General features: G+C 44.1%; 2 protein-coding genes across 2 annotated transcripts in view; one reads left to right on the top strand and one right to left on the bottom strand.

Moving 5' to 3' along the window:
* SEC14L5 (SEC14 like lipid binding 5) overlaps positions 1–25,526 on the bottom strand; it is a 94,850-nt gene that overhangs the window by 49,773 nt on the left and 19,551 nt on the right. Inside the window, exons 2-3 of the mRNA XM_073648553.1 lie at positions 22,676–22,747; positions 20,264–20,345 (exon numbers count right to left, since the gene is read on the bottom strand). Of these exons, the coding sequence (XP_073504654.1) occupies positions 20,264–20,326 (63 nt within the window). The 5' untranslated portion in view covers positions 20,327–20,345; positions 22,676–22,747. The remainder of the gene's footprint in view (positions 1–20,263; positions 20,346–22,675; positions 22,748–25,526) is intronic.
* PTX4 (pentraxin 4) overlaps positions 24,450–25,526 on the top strand; it is a 154,536-nt gene continuing 153,459 nt past the window's right edge. The window contains exon 1 of the mRNA XM_073648555.1: positions 24,450–24,618. The gene's annotated coding sequence lies outside the window, so the exon portion shown is untranslated. The remainder of the gene's footprint in view (positions 24,619–25,526) is intronic.

Here is a 25,526-nt window from a genome sequence, read left to right as displayed (position 1 = left end):
CCAGGCCTGGGGTCTTTATGTAGGAGGTCTGCTGTGGGGTCTCTAGTTAGGAGGTCTGCTCTGGGGTCTCTAGTTAGGAGGTCTGCTCTGGGGTCTCTAGTTAGGAGGTCTGCTCTGGGGTCTCTAGTTAGGAGGTCTGCTCTGGGGTCTCTAGTTAGGAGGTCTGCTCTGAGGTCTCTAGTTAGGAGGTCTGCTCTGGGGTCTCTAGGAGGTCTGCTCTGGGGTCTCTATTTAGGAGGTCCGCTCTGGGGGTCTCTATTTAGGAGGTCCGCTCTGGGGGTCTCTATTTAGGAGGTCTGCTTTGGGGGTCTCTATTTAGGAGGCCTGCTCTGGGGGTCTCTATTTAGGAGGCCTGCTCTGGGGTCTCTATTTAGGAGGTCTGCTCTGGGGGTCTCTATTTAGGAGGTCTGCTCTGGGGGTCTCTATTTAGGAGGCCTGCTCTGGGGTCTCTATTTAGGAGGTCTGCTCTGGAGGTATCTATTTAGGAGGCCTGCTCTGGGGGTCTCTATTTAGGAGGCCTGCTCTGGGGTCTCTATTTAGGAGGTCTGCTCTGGAGGTCTCTATTTAGGAGGTCTGGTCTGAAGTCTGTATTTATTTAGAGGTCTAGTCTTGGGTGTGCATTCATTCCTTCATTCATTCACATCCACCATTTGTGATTCACATACAGGGGGTTGAGGACACACTCTATATGAATGGGCCGGGCATACAGTAAAATATTCTGCACCAGTTTGTTAGAATCTTATTGACATCTCAAAAATTGTCAAGTGTGAGATAAATCTTAATGTCAAATCACAAGACGGCCGAGGTATGCAGGATTTTTCACTCCTCGTTCTCTGGATATAATATTATAATAGCAAAAATACCGCCACATGAGATCAGTGACGCACATGCACATGGGACTCGCTGCTTCCCCTAATCCTGAATATACTGTGTATGGTGCAGTTTTTAGTTCTTGATTTTGGGTCTCGAGACTCTTATCTCCCCAGGACACCCCCTGTCTGGCTAGTAAAGGGTCTTTCTAGGAGTGGAAGCTCATTTCTCTGCCAGCCCCAATAGATCAGATGATCGCAGGACCCAACGAAAAATGGGTTGGGGGCCATCTTGGAGTCTCTGAAGACCTGGGTTTGGTCGCCCATTCGGCCCCTTCGCCCCCTTTTCCTCTTTCTATGATGGTTTTCTCATGTATGGAAGTCCACCTGACAGCCCACACTCAAACAATGAGCTTGGAAGAATACATAAATGTGGGGCCTTTACATGACGATTGGGCCCTTATTGACACCAGCCCCATCTGTCTGTGCAGCCGGGCCCCGCATCTCGAACTCTCCGGCTTGAGACCATGATGAAAGCCTCTGGGCTGCTCTTCTCCTAATCAGAGTCATCACTCGGGATTGATCGGAGCGTGTCTGCTCTGCACGCATACTGGAGGGAAAACAAATGCTCGCAGCTCCTGAGGGCATTGTTTACTTAATGAGGATGTCAAGAAGTCACCAAGCCAGGAATCTTCTGTCTTCTCTCCAATGATGAGCAGTGTGACGTCACCATATAGCTACAGGGGTCTGCCGGGAACAAAGATTAATCCGCAAATAGCAAGGGGGGCTCTCTGGCCGTTATCTGCCGCCACCAGTTTTGTCCCTGTGACATCAGCAGGTTTTGCTGTTCTGAAATCAGAAAGACTCTATAGCGGTGACATCATTAGTTTCATGCTGTGACATCACTAGATTAACATCGCAAAATTCAGTACTCTGACATCATTAGGGTCCATCTTTGTGATCATCACAACTCTGAGTTGATGTGACATCCCTAGATTCAAATCTGTGACATCACCGGGTTCCACTTTGTTGGAATAAATGTCCTTCTGTGACATCATAGGTTTCTGATACTGTGACATCAATAGATTTTATCTGTGACATCATAAGGCTTTATTTATAAAATCACTGTGTCCAGGGGTCTGACATCATTAGGTTCCATCCAGGTGAAACCGACATCCTATCGTGACATCAGAAGGTTCCAGAGATGTGACATCACCAGGTTCAATATTCTAACACCATTACCTTCCAACCTGGTGATCCCAACATTCTATTCCATCCACGTGACATCACAGGTTCTATGTGTGACATCACAGGCTCTATGTGTGACATCACAGGCTCTATGTGTGACATCACAGGTTCTATGTGTGACATTACAGGTTCTATGTGTGACATCACTAGGTTCAGTAGTCTGACAGTGTTAGGTTCCAAACTGGTGATCCCAACATTCTATTCCATCCACGTGACATCACAGGTTCTATGTGTTACATCACAGGTTCTATGTGTGACATCACAGGTTCTATGTGTGACATCACCAGGTTCAATATTCTAACACCATTACCTTCCAACCTGGTGATCCCAACATTCTATTCCATCCACGTGACATCACAGGTTCTATGTGTGACATCACAGGTTCTGTGTGTGACATTACAGGTTCTATGTGTGACATTACAGGTTCAATATTCTAACACCATTACCTTCCAACCTGGTGATCCCAACATTCTATTCCATCCACGTGACATCACAGGTTCTATGTGTGACATCACAGGTTCTATGTGTGACATCACCAGGTTCAATATTCTAACACCGTTACCTTCCAACCTGGTGATCCCAACATTCTATTCCATCCACGTGACATCACAGGTTCTGTGTGTGACATCACAGGTTCTATGTGTGACATCACCAGGTTCAATATTCTAACACCATTACTTTCCAACCTGGTGATCCCAACATTCTATTCCATCCACGTGACATCACAGGTTCTATGTGTGACATCAGAGGTTCCATGTGTGACATCACAGGTTCTATATGTGACATCACAGGTTCTGTGTGACATCACCAGGTTCAATATTCTAACACCATTACCTTCCAACCTGGTGATCCCAACATTCTATTCCATCCACGTGACATCACAGGTTCTATGTGTGACATCACAGGTTCTATGTGTGACATTACAGGTTCTATGTGTGACATTACAGGTTCAATATTCTAACACCATTACCTTCCAACCTGGTGATCCCAACATTCTATTCCATCCACGTGACATCACAGGTTCTATGTGTGACATCACAGGTTCTATGTGTGACATCACCAGGTTCAATATTCTAACACCATTACCTTCCAACCTGGTGATCCCAACATTCTATTCCATCCACGTGACATCACAGGTTCTATGTGTGACATCACTAGGTTCAGTAGTCTGACAGTGTTCGGTTCCAAACTGGTGATACCAATGTTTTATCTGCGACGCCACTAGACTCCATACCCAGCGACGCCACTAGACTCCATACCCAGCGACGCCACTAGACTCCATACCCAGCGACGCCACTAGACTCCATACCCAGCGACGCCACTAGACTCCATACCCAGCGACGCCACTAGACTCCATACCCAGCGACGCCACTAGACTCCATACCCAGCGACGCCACTAGACTCCATCAGTTTATTTATATAACTTTCTATTTAGAAACCTAAAAACAAAATGTTGGAGGAATTTGTCTTCTATTTCACAGAATTGAGAGAAGATAAATCACAGAGAATATCAGTCCATTGCCCCCGGCCTCAGTGAAAGCTGCAGCTCCAGGCTGCGGTCTCAGGGGGCGCTATGTAAACAGTCACAGAGAGAAGGCACCCGGGGGACACTGCTGTAACAGCTGCTGCAATGTCAGCATTCACATGGAAATCTGAAAATGGGCCCCGGGGTAGAGGAGCCATTACATGTTTCACCCGTGACTAACATCCGAGGGCAAGAAGACAGTTCAGCTCCACAGAAGTGGGGGGCTTGGGTGCGGTTGATAAGACGGGGTTGTAGTGTAAGGGTACAGAAAATACAGATTAGCCTAAATGCGCGTCCAGCACTAATACAATGTAAGTCACCTGCGCAGCAACTCGGATTATACACATCGGGGCAAGTCGCTGAATATAGGGAACGCCAGGCAGGGGTGGTGGGGAGTGTGTGACCACCGGATGCACAATGTAATGCAGCACAGACACACTCAGCATGCAGACACGGATACATACACAGCCACAGACTCAGCATGCGGACACGGATACATACACGGACACACAGCCACAGACTCAGCATGCGGACACTGATACATACACGGACATACAGCCACAGACTCAGCGTACAGACACGGATACATACACGGACATACAGCCACAGACTCAGCATGCGGACACGGATACATACACGGACACACAGCCACAGACTCAGCATGCGGACACTGATACATACACGGACATACAGCCACAGACTCAGCGTACAGACACGGATACATACACGGACACACAGCCACAGACTCAGCATGCGGACACGGATACATACACGGACACACAGCCACAGACTCAGCGTACAGACACAGATACATACACGGACACACAGCCACAGACTCAGCATGCGGACACGGATACATACACGGACACACAGCCACAGACTCAGCATGCGGACACTGATACATACACGGACATACAGCCACAGACTCAGCGTACAGACACGGATACATACACGGACACACAGTCACAGACTCAGCGTACAGACACAGATACATACACGGACATACAGCCACAGACTCAGCGTACAGACACAGATACATACACGGACACACAGACACAGACTCAGCATACAGACACGGATACATACACGGACACACAGCCACAGACTAAGCATGCGGACACGGATACATACACGGACACACAGCCACAGACTCAGCGTACAGACACAGATACATACACGGACACACAGCCACAGACTCAGCGTACAGACACAGATACATACATACATACATGGACACACAGCCACAGACTCAGCGTACAGACACAGATACATACACGGACACACAGCCACAGACTCAGCGTACAGACACAGATACATACACGGACACACAGCCACAGACTCAGCGTACAGACACAGATACATACACGGACACACAGCCACAGACTCAGCGTACAGACACAGATACATACACGGACACACAGCCACAGACTCAGCGTACAGACACAGATACATACACAGACACACAGCCACAGACTCAGCGTACAGACACAGATACATACACGGACACACAGCCACAGACTCAGCGTACAGACACAGATACATACACGGACACACAGTCACAGACTCAGCGTACAGACACAGATACATACACGGACATACAGCCACAGACTCAGCGTACAGACACAGATACATACACGGACACACAGACACGGATACATACACGGACACACAGCCACAGACTAAGCATGCGGACACGGATACATACACGGACACACAGCCACAGACTCAGCGTACAGACACAGATACATACACGGACACACAGCCACAGACTCAGCGTACAGACACAGATACATACATACATGGACACACAGCCACAGACTCAGCGTACAGACACAGATACATACACGGACACACAGCCACAGACTCAGCGTACAGACACAGATACATACACGGACACACAGCCACAGACTCAGCGTACAGACACAGATACATACACGGACACACAGCCACAGACTCAGCGTACAGACACAGATACATACACGGACACACAGCCACAGACTCAGCGTACAGACACAGATACATACACAGACACACAGCCACAGACTCAGCGTACAGACACAGATACATACACGGACACACAGCCACAGACTCAGCGTACAGACACAGATACATACACGGACACACAGCCACAGACTCAGCGTACAGACACAGATACATACACGGACACACAGCCACAGACTCAGCGTACAGACACAGATACATACACGGACACAGCCACAGACTCAGCGTACAGACACAGATACATACACGGACACACAGCCACAGACTCAGCGTACAGACACAGATACATACACGGACACACAGCCACAGACTCAGCGTACAGACACAGATACATACACGGACACACAGCCACAGACTCAGCGTACAGACACAGACTCAGCGTACAGACACAGACTCAGCGTACAGACACAGACTCAGCGTACAGACACAGATACATACACGGACACACAGCCACAGACTCAGCGTACAGACACAGATACATACATGGACACACAGCCACAGACTCAGCGTACAGACACAGATACATACATGGACACACAGCCACAGACTCAGCGTACAGACACAGACTCAGCGTACAGACACAGATACATACACAGACACACAGCCACAGACTCAGCGTACAGACACAGATACATACACGGACACACAGCCACAGACTCAGCGTACAGACACAGATACATACACGGACACACAGCCACAGACTCAGCGTACAGACACAGATACATACACGGACACAGCCACAGACTCAGCGTACAGACACAGATACATACACGGACACACAGCCACAGACTCAGCGTACAGACACAGATACATACACAGACACACAGCCACAGACTCAGCGTACAGACACAGACTCAGCGTACAGACACAGATACATACACGGACACACAGCCACAGACTCAGCGTACAGACACAGATACATACACGGACACACAGCCACAGACTCAGCGTACAGACACAGATACATACATGGACACACAGCCACAGACTCAGCGTACAGACACGGATACATACACGGACACACAGCCACAGACTCAGCGTACAGACACAGATACATACACGGACACACAGACACAGACTCAGCGTACAGACACAGATACATACACGGACACACAGCCACAGACTCAGCGTACAGACACGGATACATACACGGACACACAGCCACAGACTCAGCGTACAGACACAGATACATACACGGACACACAGCCACAGACTCAGCGTACAGACACGGATACATACACGGACACACAGCCACAGACTCAGCGTACAGACACGGATACATACACGGACACACAGCCACAGACTCAGCGTACAGACACAGATACATACACGGACACACAGACACAGACTCAGCGTACAGACACGGATACATACACGGACACACAGACACAGACTCAGCGTACAGACACGGATACATACACGGACACACAGCCACAGACTAAGCATGCGGACACGGATACATACACGGACACACAGACACAGACTCAGCGTACAAACACGGATACATACACGGACACACAGCCACAGACTCAGCGTACAGACACGGATACATACACGGACACACAGCCACAGACTCAGCGTACAGACACAGATACATACATACACGGACACACAGCCGCAGACTCAGCGTACAGACACGGATACATACACAGACACACAGCCACAGACTCAGCGTACAGACACAGATACATACACGGACACACAGCCACAGACTCAGCGTACAGACACAGATACATACATACACGGACACACAGCCGCAGACTCAGCGTACAGACACGGATACATACACAGACACACAGCCGCAGACTCAGCGTACAGACACAGATACATACACGGACACACAGACACAGACTCAGCGTACAGACACGGATACATACACGGACACACAGACACAGACTCAGCGTACAGACACGGATACATACACGGACACACAGCCACAGACTAAGCATGCGGACACGGATACATACACGGACACACAGACACAGACTCAGCGTACAGACACGGATACATACACGGACACACAGCCACAGACTCAGCGTACAGACACGGATACATACACGGACACACAGCCACAGACTCAGCGTACAGACACGGATACATACACGGACACACAGCCACAGACTCAGCATGCGGACACGGATACATACACGGACACACAGCCGCAGACTCAGCGTACAGACACGGATACATACACGGACATACAGCCACAGACTCAGCATGCGGACACGGATACATACACGGACACACAGCCGCAGACTCAGCGTACAGACACGGATACATACACGGACATACAGCCACAGACTCAGCATGCGGACACGGATACATACACGGACACACAGCCACAGACTCAGTGTACAGACACGGATACATACACGGACATACAGCCACAGACTCAGCATGCGGACACGGATACATACACGGACATACAGCCACAGACTCAGCGTACAGACACGGATACATACACGGACACACAGCCACAGACTCAGCATGCGGACACGGATACATACACGGACACACAGCCACAGACTCAGCGATACAGGTCGACACCGATACATGGCGAGCAGTCATAGCTACATACACCACAGACATACAGTACATACATTCTGTACAGATATACACACATACAGTGCTAGTATATACACAAAATGTACAGATATACACAGACATGTACTGCTAGTACATACACATACATACAGTATATACACACAAAATGTACAGATATATACACGTTGTACCTACACATACATAGAGTACAGTACAGACCAAAAGTTTGGACACACCTTCTCATTTAAAGATTTTTCTGTATTTTCATGACTATGAAAATTGTACATTCACACTGAAGGCATCAAAACTATGAATTAACACATGTGGAATTATATACTTAAGAAAAAAGTGTGAAACAACTGAAAATATGTCTTATATTCTAGGTTCTTCAAAGTAGCCACCTTTTGCTTTGATGACTGCTTTGCACACTCTTGGCATTCTCTTGATGAGCTTCAAGAGGTAGTCACCGGAAATGGTCTTCCAACAATCTTGAAGGAGTTCCCAGAGATGCTTAGCACTTGTTGGCCCTTTTGCCTTCACTCTGCGGTCCAGCTCACCCCAAACCATCTTGATTGGGTTCAGGTCTGGTGACTGTGGAGGCCAGGTCATCTGGCGTAGCCCCCCCATCACTCTCCTTCTTGGTCAAATAGCCCTTACACAGCCTGGAGGTGTGTTTGGGGTCATTGTCCTGTTGAAAAATAAATGATGGTCCAACTAAACGCAAACTGGATGGAATAACATGCCGCTGCAAGATGCTGTGGTAGCCATGCTGGTTCAGTATACCTTCAATTTTGAATAAATCCCCAACAGTGTCACCAGCAAAGCACCCCCACACCATCACACCTCCTCCTCCATGCTTCACGGTGGGAACCAGGCATGTAGAGTCCATCCGTTCACCTTTTCTGCGTCGCACAAAGACATGGTGGTTGGAAGCAAAGATCTCAAATTTGGACTCATCAGACCAAAGCACAGATTTCCACTGGTCTAATGTCCATTCCTTGTGTTCTTTAGCCCAAACAAGTCTCTTCTGCTTGTTGCCTGTCCTTAGCAGTGGTTTCCTAGCAGCTATTTTACCATGAAGGCCTGCTGCACAAAGTCTCATCTTAACAGTTGTTGTAGAGTGTAACATCCCTGGCGGCGTGCTAGCATAGTGCACCACCTCCCACTATGCAAGACCGCAATCTTACCCATCAGTCCAGCCTACAAACCTTGCTCCAGTTCATGCTGTGTGCATGTCTCTTGTCTGATTGCTTAGGGCGGCGGCCCGGTTACTTCCTGATTCTTATAGCTGCTGTGGGCGCACTCCTAATGCGTCCCCAGCTTATTGCTGTGAGTCACTGGATATTTAAACCACCTCCACCCAGAAGGAGGTGCCTGAGCAACACTAATTATCAGTGTGCTCCTTGCCTCTGAAGTTGCCAGGTCTTGTCTTGTATCTTGTCTGTTTCTGCCACCCTGAGGGCTGCATACCCAGGCCTGTTATCTTGTCTGTTTCTGCCACCCTGGGGGCCGCATACCCAGGCCTGTTATCTCTGACTTCTAGTCCGTTTCCGCCACTCTGGGGGCTGTATACCCAGGCTCGTTCTTGTATCTCGTTGCAGTAGCAGTTCCTGTCTGAACTGTATCCTAGCCTGTTACCTGTTGGTCTCTATGTCCGTACCTTCCCTTTTCCTGCAGTATCTGAACCTGCACCTAACTCCAACTCATTGTCTCTGTACTTCTGTTTGTGAGTTTTGTGTCCACTCGCTACTTCATAGTAAGTACCTTGTGTGTATCTGGTTCTGCTTGTCCCTTTTCCCTTCCTCCGAATCTACCTCCTGTGTTCTAGCCATCTTCCTGCATTTTCCAGTCTGTTCCATGTGAACAAAGCCCTGTCCTCTCAGCCTGCGCCTTCAGCCCTGCTCTGCTCTGCCTTGTCCACCGCACCTGCGGTTTCGCTCCGCTCTGCTTGCTCACCGCGTCAGCGGTTTCCCTCTGCTCTGCCTTCTGCACAACACAACTGATGGTTCCAACCCCATTTATAAGGCAAGAAATCCCACTTATTAAACCTGACAGGGCACACCTGTGAAGTGAAAACCATTTCCAGTGACCTCTTGAAGCTCATCAAGAGAATGCCAAGAGTGTGCAAAGCAATCATCAAAGCAAAAGGTGGCTACTTTGAAGAACCTAGAATATAAGACATATTTTCCGTTGTTTCACACTTTTTTGTTAAGTATATAATTCCACATGTGTTAATTCATAGTTTTGATGCCTTCAGTGTGAATGTACAATTTTCAAAGTCATGGAAATACAGAAAAATCTTTAAATGAGATGTGTCCAAACTTTTGGTCTGTACTGTATATATATTATATATATATATATATATACATATACACACAGACTGCTCAAAAAAAAGGGAACACTGAAATAACACATCCTAGATCTGAATGAATGAAATATTCTCATTGAATACTTTGTTCTGTACAAAGTTGAATGTGCTGACAACAAAATCACACAAAAATCATCAATGGAAATCACATTTATTAACCAATGGAGGCCTGGATTTAGAGTCATCCCCAAAATTAAAGTGGAAAAACACACTACAGGCTGATCCAACTTTGATGTAATGTCCTTGAAACAAGTTAAAATGAGTCTCAGTATTGTGTGTGGCCTCCACGTGCCTCTATGACCTCCCTACAACGCCTGGGCATGCTCCTGATGAGGCTGAGTATTGTGTGTGGCCTCCACGTGCCTGTATGACCTCCCTACAACGCCTGGGCATGCTCCTGATGAGGCTGAGTATTGTGTGTGGCCTCCACGTGCCTGTATGACCTCCCTACAACGCCTGGGCATGCTCCTGATGAGGTTCAGTATTGTGTGTGGCCTCCACGTGCCTGTATGACCTCCCTACAACGCCTGGGCATGCTCCTAATGAGGCTCAGTATTGTGTGTGGCCTCCACGTGCCTGTATGACCTCCCTACAACGCCTGGACATGCTCCTGATGAGGCTGAGTATTGTGTGTGGCCTCCACGTGCCTGTATGACCTCCCTACAACGGCTGGGCATGCTCCTGATGAGGCTCAGTATTGTGTGTGGCCTCCACGTGCCTGTATGACCTCCCTACAACGCCTGGGCATGCTCCTGATGAGGCTCAGTATTGTGTGTGGCCTCCACGTGCCTGTATGACCTCCCTACAACGCCTGGGCATGCTCCTGATGAGGCTAAGTATTGTGTGTGGCCTCCACGTGCCTGTATGACCTCCCTACAATGCCTGGGCATGCTCCTGATGAGGCTCAGTATTGTGTGTGGCCTCCACGTGCCTGTATGACCTCCCTACAATGCCTGGGCATGCTCCTGATGAGGTTGCGGATGGTCTCCTGTGGGATCTCCTCCCAGACCTGGACTAAAGCATCCGCCAACTCCTGGACAGTCTGTGGTGCAGTCTGGTGGATGGAGCGAGACATGATGTCCCAGATGTGCTCAATCGGATTCAGGTCTGGGGAACGGGCGGCCAGTCCATAGCTTCAATGCCTTCATCTTGCAGGAACTGCTGACACACTCCAGCCACATGAGGTCTGGCATTGTCCTGCATTAGGAGGAACCCAGGGCCAACTGCACCAGCATATGGTCTCACAAGGGGTCTGAGGATCTCATCTCGGTACCTAATGGCAGTCAGGCTACCTCTGGCGAGCACATGGAGGGCTGTGCGGCCCACCAAAGAAATGCCACCCCACACCATTACTGACCCACTGCTAAACCGGTCATGCTGAAGGATGTTGCAGGCAGCAGATCGCTTTCCACGGCGTCTCCAGACTCTGTCACGTCTGTCACAGGTGCTCAGTGTGAACCTGCTTTCATCTGTGAAGAGCACAGGGCGCCAGTGGTGACTTTGCCAATCCTGGTGTTCTGTGGCAAATGCCAAGCGTCCTGCACGGTGTTGGGCTGTGAGCACATCCCCAATCTGTGGACGTCGGGCCCTCATACCTCCCTCATGGAGTCGGTTTCTAACCATTTGTGCAGACACATGCACATTTGTGGCCTGCTGGAGGTCATTTTGTAGGGCTCTGGCAGTGCTCCTCCTGTTCCTCCTTGCACAAAGGAGGAGGTAAAGGTCCTGTTGCTGGGTTGTTGCCCTTCTATAGTTCCCTCCACGTCTCCTGGTATCTGCTCCATGCTCTGGACACTGTGCTGACAGACACAGCTACCCTTCTTGCCACAGCTCGCACTGATGTGCCATCCTGGATGAACTGCACTACCTGAGCAACTTCTGTGGGTTGTACTGTAGACACCGCCTCATGCTACTGTACCTCTAGGGGTGAGAGCAATGGCAAAATGAAAAAGTGACCAAAACAACAGCCAAAAAGGATGAGAACAGAGAAATGGTCTGTGTTCACCACCTGCAGAACCGCTACTTTATAGGGGGTATCTTGCTAATTGCCTATCATTTCTACCAGTTGTCTGTTCCATTTGTACAACAGCAAGAGAAATTGATTGTCAATCAGTGTTGCTTCAAAAGTGGACACATAGATTTCACAGAAGTGTTATTGACTTGGAGTTACATTGTGTTGTTTAAGAGTTCCCTTTATTTTTTTGAGCAGTGTATATATTTATATTAAGGGAAAAGAAAGCCAAACCTACAGGGCCCTGTGTGAAAAAGTGATTGCACCCACCTTAAAAAACATAAATTAACTGTTGTTTATCACATCTTTGGGAAGCTGAGTTAAATTTGCCTGACAAAGTGAAGTAGACCAAAAGATCCTCAAAAGCTAGACACAAATGAGAAACAAAGTAATTGAGATCTATCAGTCTGGAAAAGGTTATAAAGCCATTTCTAAAGCTTTGGGACTCCAGCAAACCACAGTGAGAGCCATTATCAACAAATGGCGAAAGCATAGAGCAGTGGTGAACCTTCCCAGGAGTGGCCGGCCGACCAAAATTACCCCAAGAGACTACAACGACTCAACCAAGAGGTCACAAAAGACTCCACAACAACATCCAAAGAACTGCAGGCCTCACTTGCCTCAGTTAAGGTCAGTGGTCATGACTCCACCATAGGAAAGAGACTGGACAAAAATGGTAGCATGGCAGTGTTTCAAGACGAAAACCACTGCTGAGCAAAAAGAACATAAAGGCTCGTCTCAGTTTTGACAGAAAACATCTTAATTATCAACAAGATTTTTGGGAGAACACTCTGTGGACTGACGAGACAAAAGTTGAACAATTTTTGGAAGGTGTATGTCCCATTACATCTGGCGTAGAAGTAACACAGCATTTCAGAAAAGGAACATCATACCAACAGTAAAATATAGTGGTGATAGCGTGATGGTCCGGGGCTGTTTTGCTGCTTCAGGACCTGGAAGACTTGTTGTGGTAAATGGAACCATGAATTCTGCTGTCTAATAAAAAATCCTGATGGAGAATGTCCAGCCATCTGTTTGTGACCTCAAGTTGAAGCGCACTAGGGTTATGCAGCAGGACAATGTTTCAAAACACAACCAGCAAGTCCACCTCTGAATGGCTTAAAAACAAAAACAAAATTAAGACTTTGGAGTGGCCTAGTCAAAGTTCCCACCTTAATCCCATTGAGATGCTGGGGCATGACCTTAAAATGGCCGTACATACTCGTAAACCCTCCAATGTGGCTGAATTAAAACAATTTTGCAAAGATGAGTTGTCAAAATTCCTCCAGAGCGTTGTAAAAGACTCATTGCCAGTTATCGCACACACTTGATTGCTGTTGTTGCTGCTAAGGGCGGCTCAACCAGTTATTAGATTTAGGGGGCAATCACTTTTTCACACAGGGCCCTGTAGGTTTGGATTTCTTTTTCCCTTAATAATAAAGACCTTCATTTAAAAACTGCATTTTGTGATTACTTGTTATCTTTGTCTAATATTTACATTTGTTTTGTGATCGGAAACATTTAAGTGACAAACCTGCAAAAGAATAAGAAATCAGGAAGGGGAAAACACTTTTCAGGAAATGTCTATGGAAGACGAGGATGGGGGCGATTTATTTCCGGGCCTCTAGCGATCTATAACAATGGATGGTAACTATCAGACATTAAAAATGTACAACTCATTGTTAGACTATTACTGCGTTGTCAAAAAAGCTCCGTCATCGAATGCGTAACAGCAAGAAGCACAACGCCACTCACTGCCAAACACAGCGGCGGATAATGGAGACGCTGACATAAATGAATAATATGTAACCGGCACCGTGAATGAGGTCAAAGTTAAATATTAAACACGAGTGGAGATCGCAAATATCTGTTACATCTACTGATAATGTACAGCAGTCACAGAAAGATCGAAATCTCCGGTTACACCGACCAGTCACAGCAAGATCCCGAGATACAAGATACCTGAGGCCAAACCTGCGGCTACAGAGAGTACAGAGACTGCCGGCCCCAGAGAATCAGCACAGCACTAATATTACCGCTCATTCACCGCTATAGCATGTCCACAACTCACAGATATTACCCAGGAGCAGTGTTATAGTAGTTATATTCTTGTACATAGGGGGCAGTATTATAGTAGTTATATTCTTGTACATAGGGGCAGTATTATAGTCGTTATATTCTTGTACATAAGGGCAGTATTATAGTAGTTATATTCTTGTACATAGGGGCAGTATTATAGTAGTTATATTCTTGTACATAGGAGCAGTATTATAGTAGTTATATTCTTCTACATAGGGAGCAGTATTATAGTAGTTATATTCTTGTACATAGGGGGCAGTATTATAGTAGTTATATTCTTGTACATAGGGGGCAGTATTATAGCAGTTATATTCTTGTACATAGGGGGCAGTATTATAGCAGTTATATTCTTATACTTAGGGGGCAGTATTATAGCAGTTATATTCTTCTACATAGGGGGCAGTATTATAGCAGTTATATTCTTATACTTAGGGGGCAGTATTATAGTAGTTATATTCTTGTACATAGGAGCAGTATTATAGTAGTTATATTCTTGTACATAGGAGCAGTATTATAGTAGTTATATTCTTGTACATAGGGGCAGTATTATAGTAGTTATATTCTTCTACATAGGGGGCAGTATTATAGCAGTTATATTCCTGTACATAGGAGCAGTATTATAGTAGTTATATTCTTCTACATAGGGGGCAGTATTATAGCAGTTATATTCTTCTACATAGGGGGCAGTATTATAGCAGTTATATTCTTCTACATAGGGGGCAGTATTATAGCAGTTATATTCTTATACTTAGGGGGCAGTATTATAGTAGTTATATTCTTGTACATAGGGGGCAGTATTATAGTAGTTATATTCTTGTACATAGGGGGCAGTATTATAGTAGTTATATACTTGTACATAGGGGGCAGTATTATAGTAGTTATATTCTTGTACATAGGGGCAGTATTATAGTAGTGATATTCTTGTACACAGGGGCAGTATTATAGCAGTTATATTCTTGTACATAGGGGGCAGTATAGTAGTGATATTCTTGTACACAGGGGCAGTATTATAGTAGTGATATTCTTGTACACAGGGGCAGTATTATAGCAGTTATATTCTTGTACATAGGGGGCAGTATTATAGTAGTTATATTCTTGTACATAGGTGAAGCATTATAGTAGTTATATTATTGTACATAGGAGCAGCATTATAGTAGTAATAGTCTTCTACATAGGGGGCAGTATTATAGTAGTTATATTCTTGTACATAGGAGCAGTATTATAGTAGTTATAGTCTTGTACATAGGGGCAGTATTATAGTAGTTATATTCTTGTACATAGGGGGCAGTATTATAGTAGTTAAATTCTTGTACATAAGGCCAGTATTATAGTAGCTATATTCTTGTACATGGGGGCAGTATTATAGTAGTTACATTTTTGTACATAGGGGCAGTATTATAGTAGTTACATTTTTGTACATAGGGGCAGTATTATAGTAGTTATATTCTTGTACATAGGAGGCAGTATTATAGTAGTTATATTCTTGTACATAGGAGCAGTATTATAGTAGTTATATTCTTGTACATAGGAGCAGTATTATAGTAGTTATATTCTTGTACATAGGAGCAGTATTATAGTAGTTATATTCTTGTACATAGGAGGCAGTATTATAGTAGTTATATTCTTGTGCATAGGAGCAGTATTATAGTAGTTATATTCTTGTGCATAGGAGCAGTATTATAGTAGTTATATTCTTGTACATAGGAGGCAGTATTATAGTAGTTATATTCTTGTACATAGGAGCAGTATTATAGTAGTTATATTCTTGTGCATAGGAGCAGTATTATAGTAGTTATAGTCTTGTACATAGGGGCAGTATTATAGTAGTTATATTCTTGTACATAGGGGGCAGTATTATAGTAGTTAAATTCTTGTACATAAGGCCAGTATTATAGTAGCTATATTCTTGTACATAGGGGGCAGTATTATAGTAGTTACATTTTTGTACATAGGGGGCAGTATTATAGTAGTTACATTTTTGTACATAGGGGGCAGTATTATAGTAGTTATATTCTTGTACATAGGGGGCAGTATTATAGTAGTTATATTCTTGTACATAGGGGGCAGTATTATAGTAGTTATATTCTTGTACATAGGGGGCAGTATTATAGTAGTTATATTCTTGTACATAGGGGGCAGTATTATAGTAGTTATATTCTTGTACATAGGGGGCAGTATTATAGTAGTTATATTCTTGTACATAGGGGGCAGTATTATAGTAGTTATATTCTTGTACATAGGGGGCAGTATTATAGTAGTTATATTCTTGTACATAGGGGGCAGTATTATAGTAGTTATATTCTTGTACATAGGGGGCAGTATTATAGTAGTTATATTCTTGTACATAGGGGGCAGTATTATAGTAGTTATATTCTTGTACATAGGGGGCAGTATTATAGTAGTTATATTCTTGTACATAGGGTGGTATTATAGTAGTTATATTCTTGTACATAGGCCCATTGTTCCTTGGCTCTGTCCCTGAGGGGTGTTTATGTCTGGGTATTTCGGTGATCTGTCACACATGGAGGGTATTGTACGGTTCTGCTGCAGGTGCAGGAAACATGTATAGATTTATTTACAAAATAGAACTTTGTTGTGTAACTTCTTTCAGTATTTCCACGTTCCCCGCCCTCCCCCCCCCCCCCCCCCCGCACACCTTCATGCTCCCTGCACTTTACTGCACTGCTGTTCTGATGAGCTGAAAGTCTTTACACTTAATGTCAGTAGCAGGAGCAGGTGTATGTGATGAACACCAATCATACGGTGGCTAATAAGGGGTTAAGCCTCTTGCTCCGCTCATCTCTTGGTGGAGAACAAGTAGTGTGACGTCAGGGAATATTGTAGACAGTATGAAGACAAAGCCGTGCGAGTGCGATCAGCGGCTCATGTATCGCTAGCGGCTCTGCGCCAGAGTAATCATTGTCAGCTCCATGTAGACCGCGCAGTGCCGCAGATTAAGTATCAGATCCCATTTCTCCAATAAAGCGACAGCAAAGTGTGACAAAGATGTATAATATACAAGCTGTACATATAGAATTATATACAGGAGGTGCCCAGGTTATACCAGCTGTACATATATAATTATATACAGGAGGTGCCCAGGTTATACCAGCTGTACATATATAATTATATACAGGAGATGTCCAGGTTATACCAGCTGTACATATATAATTATATACAGGATGCCCAGGTTATACCAGCTGTACATATATAATTATATACAGGAGATACCCAGGTTACACCAGCTGTACATATATAATTATATACAGGAGGTGCCCAGGTTATACCAGCTGTACATATATAATTATATACAGGAGGTGCCCAGGTTATACAGCTGTACATATATAATTATATACAGGAGATGCCCAGGTTATACCAGCTGTACATATATAATTATATACAGGAGGTGCCCAGGTTATACCAGCTGTACATATATAATTATATACAGGAGGTGCCCAGGTTACACCAGCTGTACATATATAATTATATACAGGAGATACCCAGGTTACACCAGCTGTACATATATAATTATATACAGGAGGTGCCCAGGTTATACAGCTGTACATATATAATTATATACAGGAGATGCCCAGGTTATACCAGCTGTACATATATAATTATATACAGGAGGTGCCCAGGTTATACAGCTGTACATATATAATTATATACAGGAGGTGCCCAGGTTATACCAGCTGTACATATATAATTATATACAGGAGGTGCCCAGGTTATACCAGCTGTATGTATATAATTATATACAGGAGATACCTAGGCTATACCAGATGTACATATATAATTATATACAGGCGATGCCCAGGTTATACCAGCTGTACATATATAACTATATATAGGAGATGCCCAGGTTATACCAGATGTATATATATAATTATATACAGGCGATGCCCAGGTTATACCAGCTGTACATATATAACTATATATAGGAGATGCCCAGGTTATACCAGATGTATATACAGTCATATGAAAAAGTTTGGGCACCCCTATTAATCTTAAGCTTAATGTTTTATAAAAATTGGTGTTTTTGCAACAGCTATTTCAGTTTGATATATGTAATAACTGTTGGACACAGTAATGTTTCTGCCTTGAAATGAGGTTTATTATACTAACAGAAAATGTGCAATCTGCATTCAAACAAAATTTGACCGGTGCATAAGTATGGGCACCCTTATCATTTTCTTGTTTTAAATACTCCTGCCTACTTTTTACTGACTTACTAAAGCACTTTTTTTGGTTTTGTAATCTCATTGAGCTTTGAACTTTATAGTCAGGTGTATGCAATCATGAGAAAAGCTACTTAAAGTGGCCACTTGCAAGTTGTTCTCCTGTTTGAATCTCCTCTGAAGAGTGGCATCATGGGCTCCTCAAAACAACTGTCAAATGATCTGAAAACAAAGATTATTCAACATAGTTGTTCAGGGGAAGGATACAAAAAGCTGTTTCAGAGATTTAACCTGTCAGTTTCCACTGTGAGGAACATAGTAAGGAAATGGAAGAACATAGGGACAGTTCTTGTTAAGGCCAGAAGTGTCAGGACAAGAAAAACATCAGAAAGGCAGAGAAGAAGAATGGTGAGATCAGTGAAGGACAATCCTCAGACCACCTCCAGAGAGCTGCAGCATCAACTTGCTGCAGATGGTGTCACTGTGCATCGGTCAACTATACAACGCACTTTGCACAAGGAGAAGCTGTATGGGAGAGTGATGCGAAAGAAGCCGTTTCTGCAAGTACGCACAAACAGAGTCGGCTGAGGTATCCACAAGCACATTTGAAGAAGCCTATTTCTTTTTGGAAGAAGGTCCTGTGGACTGATGAAACCAAGATTGAGTTGTTTGGTCATACAAAAAGGCGTTATGCATGGCGGCAAAAAAACACAGCATTCCAAGAAAAACACTTGCTACCCACAGTAAAATTTGGTGGAGGTTCCATCATGCTTTGGGGCTGTGTGGTCAATGCCGGCACCGGGAATCTTGTTAAAGTTGAGGGACGCATGGATTCCACTCAGTATCAGCAGATTCTTGACAATAATGTTCAAGAATCAGTGATAAAGTTGAAGTTACGCAGGGGATGGATCTTTCAGCAAGACAATGATCCAAAACACCGCTCCAAATCTACTCAGGCATTCATGCAGAGGAACAATTACAATGTTCTGGAATGGCCATCCCAGTCCCCAGACCTGAATATCATTGAACATCTGTGGGATCATTTGAAGAGGGCTGTCCATGCTCGGCGACCATCAAACTTAACTGAACTGGAATTGTTTTGTAAAGAGGAATGGTCAAAAATACCTTCATCCAGGATCCAGGAACTCACTAAAAGCTACAGGAAGCGACTAGAGGCTGTTATTTTTGCAAAAGGAGGATCTACTAAATATTAATGTCACTTTTCTGGTGAGGTGCCCATACTTATGCACCTGTCAAATTTTGTTTGAATGCAGATTGCACATTTTCTGTTAGTACAATAAACCTCATTTCAAGGCAGAAACATTACTGTGTCCAACAGTTATTACATATATCAAACTGAAATAGCTGCTGCAAAAACACCAATTTTTATAAAACATTAAGCTTAAGATTAATAGGGGTGCCCAAACTTTTTCATATGACTGTATGTATATAATTATATACAGGAGATACCCAGGTTATACCAGCTGTACGTGGACTCACCGCCATGACCAGCTCGAATGGGTACTTGTAGACCCGCACAGGTGACTGGTACTTCTGAACCATCTTCTCTCCTGTTCTTGGTCTGTGAATGTAAGAAGAGTGATGAGATGTTGGACGTCTTCCGCTTCCAGCTCCTATAATACGGTAGATGGGAGACCGTGCGGGAGGATTAGACGCAATATCCCAGAAACGAGGAACAAATAAACAGCCCTTTATAATATCTGACTGCGAATGGGTCTGATAAGAAGGGGGAAGTAGTCACCCCAAACATCAGGAATTCTAGTGGTATTATCACAGTACAGATAAGTAATGTAATGTATGTACACAGTGACTACACCAGCAGAATAGTGAGTGCAGCTCTGGAGTATAATACAGGATGTAACTCAGGATCAGTAATGTAATGTATGTACACAGTGACTGCACCAGGAGAATAGTGAGTGCAGCTCTGGAGTATAATACAGGATGTAACTCAGGATCAGTAATGTATGTACACAGTGACTGCACCAGCAGAATAGTGAGTGCAGCTCTGGAGTATAATAGAGGATGTAACTCAGGATCAGTAATGCAATGTATGTACACAGTGACTGCACCAGCAGAATAGTGAGTGCAGCTCTGGAGTATAATACTGGATGTAACTCAGGATCAGTAATGTAATGTATGTACACAGTGACTGCACCAGCAGAATAGGGAGTGCAGCTCTGGAGTATAATACAGGATGTAACTCAGGATCAGTACAGGATCAGTAATGTACTGTATGTACACAGTGACTGCACCAGCGGAATAGTGAGTGCAGCTCTGGAGTATAATACAGGATGTAACTCAGGATCAGTAATGTAATGTATGTACACAGTGACTGCACCAGCAGAATAGTGAGTGCAGCTCTGGAGTATAATACAGGATGTAACTCAGGATCAGTAATGTAATGTATGTACACAGTGACTGCACCAGCAGAATAGTGAGTGCAGCTCTGGAGTATAATACAGGATGTAACTCAGGATCAGTAATGTATGTACACAGTGACTGCACCAGCAGAATAGTGAGTGCAGCTCTGGAGTATAATACTGGATGTAACTCAGGATCAGTAATGTAATGTATGTACACAGTGACTGCACCAGTAGAATAGTGAGTGCAGCTCTGGAGTATAATACAGGAGGTAACTCAGGATCAGTAATGTAATGTATGTACACAGTGACTGCACCAGCAGAATAGTGAGTGCAGCTCTGGAGTATAATACAGGATGTAACTCAGGATCAGTAATGTAATGTATGTACACAGTGACTGCACCAGCAGAGTAGTGAGTGCAGCTCTGGAGTATAATACAGGAGGTAACTCAGGATCAGTAATGTAATGTATGTACACAGTGACTGCACCAGCAGAATAGTGAGTGCAGCTCTGGGGTATAATACAGGATGTAACTCAGGATCAGTAATGTAATGTATGTACACAGTGACTGCACCAGCAGAATAGTGAGTGCAGCTCTGGGGTATAATACAGGATGTAACTCGGGATCAGTAATGTAATGTATGTACACAGTGACTGCACCAGCAGAATAGTGAGTGCAGCTCTGGAGTATAACACAGGATGTAACTCAGGATCAGTAATGTAATGTATGTACACAGTGACTGCACCAGCAGAATAGTGAGCGCAGCTCTGGAGTATAATACAGGATGTAACTCAGGATCAGTAATGTAATGTATGTACACAGTGACTGCACCAGCAGAATAGTGAGTGCAGCTCTGGGGTATAATACAGGATGTAACTCAGGATCAGTAATGTAATGTATGTACACAGTGACTGCACCAGCAGAATAGTGAGTGCTGCTCTGGAGTATAATACAGGATGTAACTCAGGATCAGTAATGTAATGTACGTACACAGTGACTGCACCAGCAGAATAGTGAGTGCAGCTCTGGGGTATAATACAGGATGTAACTCAGGATCAGTAATGTAATGTATGTACACAGTGACTGCACCAGCAGAATAGTGAGTGCAGCTCTGGGGTATAATACAGGATGTAACTCAGGATCAGTAATGTAATGTATGTACACAGTGACTGCACCAGCAGAATAGTGAGTGCAGCTCTGGGGTATAATACGGGATGTAACTCAGGATCAGTAATGTAATGTATGTACACAGTGACTGCACCAGCAGAATAGTGAGTGCAGCTCTGGGGTATAATACAGGATGTAACTCAGGATCAGTAATGTAATGTATGTACACAGTGACTGCACCAGCAGAATAGTGAGTGCAGCTCTGGAGTATAACACAGGATGTAACTCAGGATCAGTAATGTAATGTATGTACACAGTGACAGCACCAGCAGAATAGTGAGTGCAGCTCTGGGGTATAATACGGGATGTAACTCAGGATCAGTACAGGATAAGTTATTTTCTGTATCTACACATGAACTCACCTTCCTATTGGTATTTCATATCCACATATGTTGCAGAATGGTCAGAGGTGACATCTCCTTTATATATTGAACCTGAGTACAGATCATACAATGAATTAGATCAGTTTTCTTTCTTGGGTCTCACAATTAATATTAGAACATACAGTTATATTAGATCGCCGTCTCCCAAATACACAACATGCACAAAGTACAGAACATTTTCCATGATTCATTTATCTTCTCAGCCATTTATAATGTATTTTGTATATAGTGCACCGTCCGTACAGTCCAGTGTGACCGGACCCAATCAGATTTTATCTTACGGTGATTAACAAAAATGTCCTTTTTTATGAATAGACCCAAACTTTAATATGGAATAAAAAGAAAAAAGTTTCAAAACTAAAAGTATCATCCACAGAAAATTGTGGAGGAATCCTCAACATTTCAGTAGCTGCTTGGTCAGACAGGATGCCAGATATCAAGACCTACCAGCTTGGATGTTTGCTGACCCTAAAAACCCACCTGCTCGTTTACCTCCAATGGACTGTAGGAAAGCCGTGGTGTCAACCAAAGATTTATACTGTAAAAGTAGCAAAAGAAGGGACCACCAAAGAGGAAGATCCAGGAGAAACTCCCAGTGTTGTAGCTTAGGTGCCTCAGATCGGCTTCCTGGTCTTCACGACCTTCCAAGAGTCCTGAACCAAAAGCTTAGACTTGCAAAGTCCTTTATTCTATAACCTCAACTCAAATGTGGACCAGAAATCTCCAAAAAGTAATAAAACAAGGAACCTCAGCGTTGGAAAAGAAAAATACTGGAGACATTGTCACCATTCTTGGTGGTACAGAGATGCCTCCATCTGATATCATGACCTACAAGCCATACCTGGAAGCCCAACCGTTCTCCATCCACCTGAACCCCATCTTTCCTAGATACTTGTTTTTCGCTCCTTAAGACTGACCTGTCACTGTCCTCCACCTCTTCCTCTGGAGCACACCTTCATCTATTACCTCTATTTTTGGTCTTTCTTGGAAACTGTTGTCACCAGGAAGCCCGATACTCTTAAGACTTGGGAGGACCATTGGGAAAATCACAATATTCCCTGATTTCCTGCTTTAATACAAACATCGCACACTTGGGGCTAATAGACGTCATTGACCATTCCTTAAAATAGAGGTGAACCTGAGGAACTTGGCTTATATAATACTATGTCATGAGCACTACTAAATTAGGTTGCTTAAGAGATGGCCGGCAGCCTCCTGACATTGGGCAGAAGTAGACGTCCTGGTAATAGAAAACATCAGATATCAACAGAAGTTCACTCTTCATACATGAATGTGACCGCCGGTGGTGGAATCGGCTCGTCCTATCCGACTGTGGGGTAATAGGTGGGCTGGGAAGGGGGAATAAGGGCCATATTGCTTATTCCAGGAGGGCTTAGAGGAGATGTACACCCCTTTAATATAGACAAAGAGCAGCAGGCATAGTTATTTGGTGAGTGGAGCCAAATTGTGAAATGATTCCAATAATCCGGCCTTGCTCACTGTTTCCCTCCAGGTACCATATTCTATATGCAGGCAGTTTAAGGAAGACAAAACAATCCGATCATCACAATGTTCCCCCTATTAAAAATAACAAGGGCTCATTTACCAGGCACTCGGGACATTGCCGGTAGTGGAGCGTGCCGTGGGAGGACCGCCGCATGTTGGAGGAACAATGCCCTGCTTCTGAAAAAAAAAAAACACAAATGCTCCTTGTGCTGCCATCTCCGAAACCCTTCAAAGCCAGGAGGAGGCTGGCAAGTCCCAGACCCGGCACACGAGCCGCTCTCCCGGCATTGTGCAGCTCCGCACCATAAGGAAGGTGTAGGAGGAGGAAAGAAAGGGCTTCTATTACACTCAGCACATGGACTCCCAGCAGCACCGCACCCTGCTGTACTGACAGAGCCGAGCAGAACAAGCCTGACGTATGCTGTCTTATTATTATTACATTACGCCACACTATATATATATATATATATATATATATATATATATATATATATATATATATATATATATATATATATATATATATATATATATATAAAACATGATGGCGCCTTCTTTTATACAGCAGTCAAATGTTCCATCATCTACTAGACAGAATGTGAGGAGAAACATCATATATACTGTATATATCTATGACTGAACCCGCGAGAACCAAAACTTCTACATAGGAGCAGTATTACAGTAGCTATATTCTTGTACATAGGGGCAGTATTATAGTAGTTGTATTCTTGTACATAGCGGCAGTATTATAGTAGTTATATTCTTGTACATAGAGGGCAGTATTATAGTAGTTATATTCTTGTACATAGAGGGCAGTATTATAGTAGTTATATTGTACATAGGGGCAGTATTATAGTAGTTATATTCCTGTACATAGGGGGCAGTATTATAGTAGCTATATCATTGTACATAGGGGCAGTATTATAGTTGTTATATTCTTGTACATAGTGGCAGTATTATAGTAGTTATATTCTTGTACATAGGGGCAGTATTATAGTAGTTATATTCTTGTACATAGGGGCAGTATTATAGTAGTTATATTCTTGTACATAGGGAGCAGTATTATAGTAGTTATATTCTTGTATATAGGGGGCAGTATTATAGTAGTTATATTCTTGTATATAGGGGGCAGTATTATAGTAGTTATATTCTTGTACATAGAGGGCAGTATTATAGTAGTTATATTCTTGTACATAGAGGGCAGTATTATAGTAGCTATATCATTGTACATAGGGGCAGTATTATAGTAGTTATATTCTTGTACATAGTGGCAGTATTATAGTAGTTATATTCTTGTACATAGGGGCAGTATTATAGTAGTTAT

The sequence above is a fragment of the Phyllobates terribilis genome, unplaced genomic scaffold (assembly GCF_046119375.1).
Source record: "Phyllobates terribilis strain yellow unplaced genomic scaffold, ASM4611937v1 Scaffold_9__5_contigs__length_417890890, whole genome shotgun sequence".
Taxonomy (NCBI): domain Eukaryota; kingdom Metazoa; phylum Chordata; class Amphibia; order Anura; family Dendrobatidae; genus Phyllobates; species Phyllobates terribilis.
The sequence above is the reverse complement of the archived record's forward strand: the minus strand, read 5'-3'. Positions and strand labels throughout refer to the sequence as shown.